Source organism: Carica papaya, chromosome 1 (genome assembly GCF_054855325.1).
Source record: "Carica papaya isolate Zhongbai chromosome 1, ASM5485532v1, whole genome shotgun sequence".
Taxonomy (NCBI): domain Eukaryota; kingdom Viridiplantae; phylum Streptophyta; class Magnoliopsida; order Brassicales; family Caricaceae; genus Carica; species Carica papaya.
The window spans coordinates 10,302,783-10,307,468 of NC_142309.1; the positions used below are offsets into that span (position 1 = coordinate 10,302,783).

General features: G+C 27.8%; 1 protein-coding gene across 1 annotated transcript; it reads right to left on the reverse strand.

The window, feature by feature from the left end:
* Nucleotides 1-344: 344 nt before the first annotated feature.
* LOC110810819 (auxin-responsive protein SAUR71-like) lies at nucleotides 345-713 on the reverse strand. The gene has a single exon (XM_088209873.1). It carries the CDS (start codon nucleotides 711-713, stop codon nucleotides 345-347), a length of 369 nt encoding a protein of 122 aa, XP_088065999.1.
* Nucleotides 714-4,686: the final 3,973 nt, after the last annotated feature.

The window sequence follows — 4,686 nt, forward strand, 5'->3', positions numbered from 1 at the left end:
TTAATTTCCCTAATTCAAACTAATCAAAATTAAAAATTCATAAAAATATTTAGAATTAAATTATTAGTATTATGTTACTAAATTGAGTGTTTAGAAACGGACATTGAAAAATCAAAAGATAGACAACAAACACTGATATTACATATACAAAGATGCCATTTATATATATAGATTGTCCACATATACAAACCATCCCTATCACGCACTCACATACGTACATACATATATATAATATAGCTTTATTGGTGGTTGGTACTATACATGCATGATGACATATATGCTTGTCATCTATAACTGATTGGAGTTGGAATAAGTATGTAGATGTTGGTGGGCATGGACCATAATCATGCATTTTTAATCGCCATTAAAACCTGGTAGAAAACCTCGACCTTGCATGGCAGTAACAGAGGACCTTCACTCCTGTAACCGTACTCCCACTCAGCTTCTTCCAGCAATATCTTGAACAGCCGATGATTCACCCACTCCGTTTTTATCACAAACCTTTCCTTCTCCTCCCCCACGTACACCGACATGCATCCCTCCGGCAAAATCTGACCCATCGACGGCCAAGATTTCATCTTCTTCCTCATACTTATAAGACTTAATGATGACGTCATCTTCTTCTCTCCACGTCCAAGCGATTTGCATCTCTCCCATGTCTTCTTCATCAGATGATTCACGCCTTTCTTCTTTTCTTGTTTCTTAGCGTCCATTTTAATGTTCGAAAAGTAAAAACAGATCGCTAGAAGATTCAGGTTAACAGTAACAGATAAAATGGATGTCTGGGCTTAAAAATCACCACGAAACACCTCTGGATTTAAGAAACTATATAAGGCTATACCAATATATATATATGTGTGTGTGTGTGTACATATATATAACGTTCATGAGAGAGAAAAAGAAGTAGTATATAATTTTGATTTGGTTAATGATCAACCTCTGTCGTACACCAAATAGACCATCACCTTTACTCGTGGTCTCATGGTGTTGCTCATATCTTCCCAAACAGAAATGATATGTAGATCATTCAATTGATTAAGAAGAAGAGATCGACCCAGAATCGAAAGATTCAGAGGTTATATGAACAAGAGATTGGAAGAGAAATCAGAGTAAGGAATATTCAAGATACATAGCCATCAATAATGGAGATTTTAGGTTTCAGAAACCTAGAATCTGAAGATAGAGAGGAGAAAGATATAAAACAGAAAGGTGTAGCAGAAGAAAGCCCTTCTCTCTCACTTGCGTCTTTGATGGGCAATCTTTACGCAGCTCTTGGTATTTATAAAATAAAGCCCACATGGACATGAGAGCATCTTGTCTACATCTACATTATATTATATGTATGTATATGTTTATAAAGATAAGCAATTGTCAACGATAGCAGAGGAATTTTTATTTGTCATCACAATAATTAATTAATAAGTTTCTACAATGACATGAATCGTGAATGGTCCAGCGCCTGCTGTAGATTTAGAATCTGGGGGATGGTGGAGAAGCCGAAATTGACTTGTAATTATAAATTAATAAGATATATAGCACATTTAGTTTTCTGGTGCAAATTTTTTATTTTTTTTTTTTTTATATCTATGGCTTTATAATGCAGGTTAAGACTTTGTTTTTTGGCGTTACCATAAACGACATCGTTTAGTTTAATGGGCCGAAAAATGCTGGGGAGTATTTTTTTGGGTTTTCATTAGGACGTTTAACTATCAAATATGGTATTGGATTGGGCTTTCTTTTTTTGGAGCTGAAGCATCATCTAAATTCTTTTGTTCTTTTGATCCTTGTAGTTTTTAAAATTATTTATATTAGTTTCTTTCCATTACTTACTGTTAATACCATTAATATATTTGTTACGCGACATCATTTTGAGAATGTGATATTATTTGATTGAGTATTTTTGCACATCAAACGTTGCACGATATCTAATATGAAAAAGTGTATAATCAAATGATATCGCATTTCAAATCTCGTGGCAAATGATAAATATATTAATAGTGTTAATAGAAACTAATGAAAATAATATGAACAATTTTTGAATGAGTAAAGACCAAAATAATAATAATAATGATACAAGGACCAAATTGAATGAATAAATTAGTATAAGATGAAAAAGGTATTTAGGTCATCATTAACTATACACTACTTAATCTAATGTGTATATTTTATTACTATAATTTTAAAGTATAAATTATTACATAAATAGTGGCTTAAATATCTTTTCGATCAATATATTATTTTTTGTTTGATTTAATTATTATCTTAATTTTGCATTAAATTCGTCTATATATTTTTAAAAATATTTAAATTAGACATATTTCGTTAATGGCTACTAACACAGTTAATAAAAATGTCATATATCACTAGTTTAGATATATTATATTATTTGATTGGTTACTTTTTTAAGTTAGATATCATATAATATTTTACATAACATTTGATGTAATAAAAATTTAAAATTTAGACTGGCTTGAACAAATTAAACTCTACTCCACATAAAAATATTTCAAATTTACCCATCTCCATCTCACTTCTCTTTTTTTTTTCTCTTTCCCTTTTTACTACTTTCTCTCTCTTCACTATCGGCGAACGAGTGAGATGGCCTTATTGGAGAGCAAATTGAAGGGCACTTTAGTAGTGGTGTGATCGACCTATTTATTTATTCCAATTAGGTAAGGGCCACTATTTCCTCTCATCAAATGGTGTTGCTTCTTTTTATCTTTCTGATTCATATTCTATTGATTGAATTATGAAGAGAGAAGCCAAAAACCAAAACAATAGCAAGAAGAAAGAGTGCATAGGATAGAGACAATGCAAAGAAGACAATTGAAGCATAAAATAGCAAACAAAGAGAAGACAAGAGAGAGAAAGAGAAAAAAAAACATTTACATGATTGATATTTATTGAAATAGGAAAAGATGATAAACGGAGACATGAAGTAGAAGACACAAGAACATACCTTAACTTAAAGGAAAGTCTAAGTCAAAACAAAAATAGACTTGAAGGTGTTAAAGATTTTTGAAAATGGATGATTTAGGTTTTAAGAATCGAGAAAAATTGAGAAAAAATGTGTAACATTTTGAAATTTCTAGTTTTGAAAGGAGACATCAAGAGAGAGAGACAATGAGGTTGAGAAGTTGTAAATATTTATTAACAAATTTTAGTATGAATTATAATTATCAAATTTTAAATATTTTGTTATTTTAATTAAATATTTTTAACATTTACGTGTATATACATATTTATATACATATTGCACATTATATAAGTGTGCATTAAGATAAACAATAATAATTATTCCTTTTTATTTTGACCCACATGTTTTGTTGTTTTATTGTAATAATGGCAAAAGTCATTTATTTAATTAATATAAAGACACTATTTAATTATATTATAAATAACGAATATGGCAAATTATTAAATTTTAATTAATAATTGGTTTAATAAAATAATTTATATAAAATAATAAATAGTTTAAATTTAATTTCATAATCGTATTTAAAAATACACTATCAAATTAAATTAAATATATTTTAATATAATTATATTAATTGATATAATTTTTTTTAAAATAAATAGAAAATAACATACACGACGTGCGTGTTAGGAGACTACTAGTATGTTGTGTGTGTCTATATATAATATTTTCTTAGAAATAGGGATATGATTAATTCAATAATAAATAGGAGATCATAGTAATAAACTATTTTTTATTTATTTTAAAAAAATTGATAATAATAATGGTAAACAAAGATGATTTAGATGTTGATACTTGAACCTTGTTGGTCAACTTTAATCCCCCTTTATATTTATATGGAAATACACTACAAGTTATAGCAGATTTTGTTAATTTTAATTTATTGTTAAAAAAATTTAGAACTAGCAAATTTAAGAATATTAGTTGAAGAACAAAATCTTTCTTTAAATATGTTAATCAATATGATTTGACATTCGTATAATCACATTTCTATTATAATGACTACTATAATATTACATTACTTTATCGAATCAATATGAAGTCTTAAATTTTGAGTAACTTAATTAGAGTCTCAAAACACTAAAAGATAATATCGTTGTTTACAAATAGTAATTTAATAATTACTAACTATTATAAATCGTTTATTAAAGTAACACTGTCAGTAGTTATATATTAAATCAAAAATTATCTTTATAGAGTGCATGGTACCAATTAGAAAGAGCAAAATATATTAATTTTATTGTCAATATATTTATAAATTTATCGGAATAGATTGAATTATTTATGAGAGAGGTGATATGATAATATTATTACGAGTCTTGAACATACAAAAACTTTTTAATTTTAATTTTTTAAAAGACATTTTTTTCAGTCAATCAAATTATTTTTTTCATCAATAATTTATTTATTTAACTTAATAATTTTTTAAATACAATATAATATATAAAAAATTTACACATATTAACACTTGAAATTAACCGTCTGGGACCGGCTACGGTATATTTCTGCGGACAGGAATAACCGTATGGAAAAGTACTTCACTCCCCGGACCCACTGTGTGTGCCGCCAGTTCCGGCACGTGACATGGACACGGTTTATCTATATTCAATCTATTTATTTAATTTAGTTTTAATATAATTTCTCAGTCTGTAAGAAATAAAGAATAAAACGAAAAATATCAGAGCGCAGTAAATATTGAATGGTTTGGT

What these genes read in the sequence shown, in the direction of transcription:
- LOC110810819 (XM_088209873.1), bottom strand. Translation starts at nt 713, where the DNA reads ATGGACGCTAAGAAACAAGAAAAGAAGAAAGGCGTGAATCATCTGATG.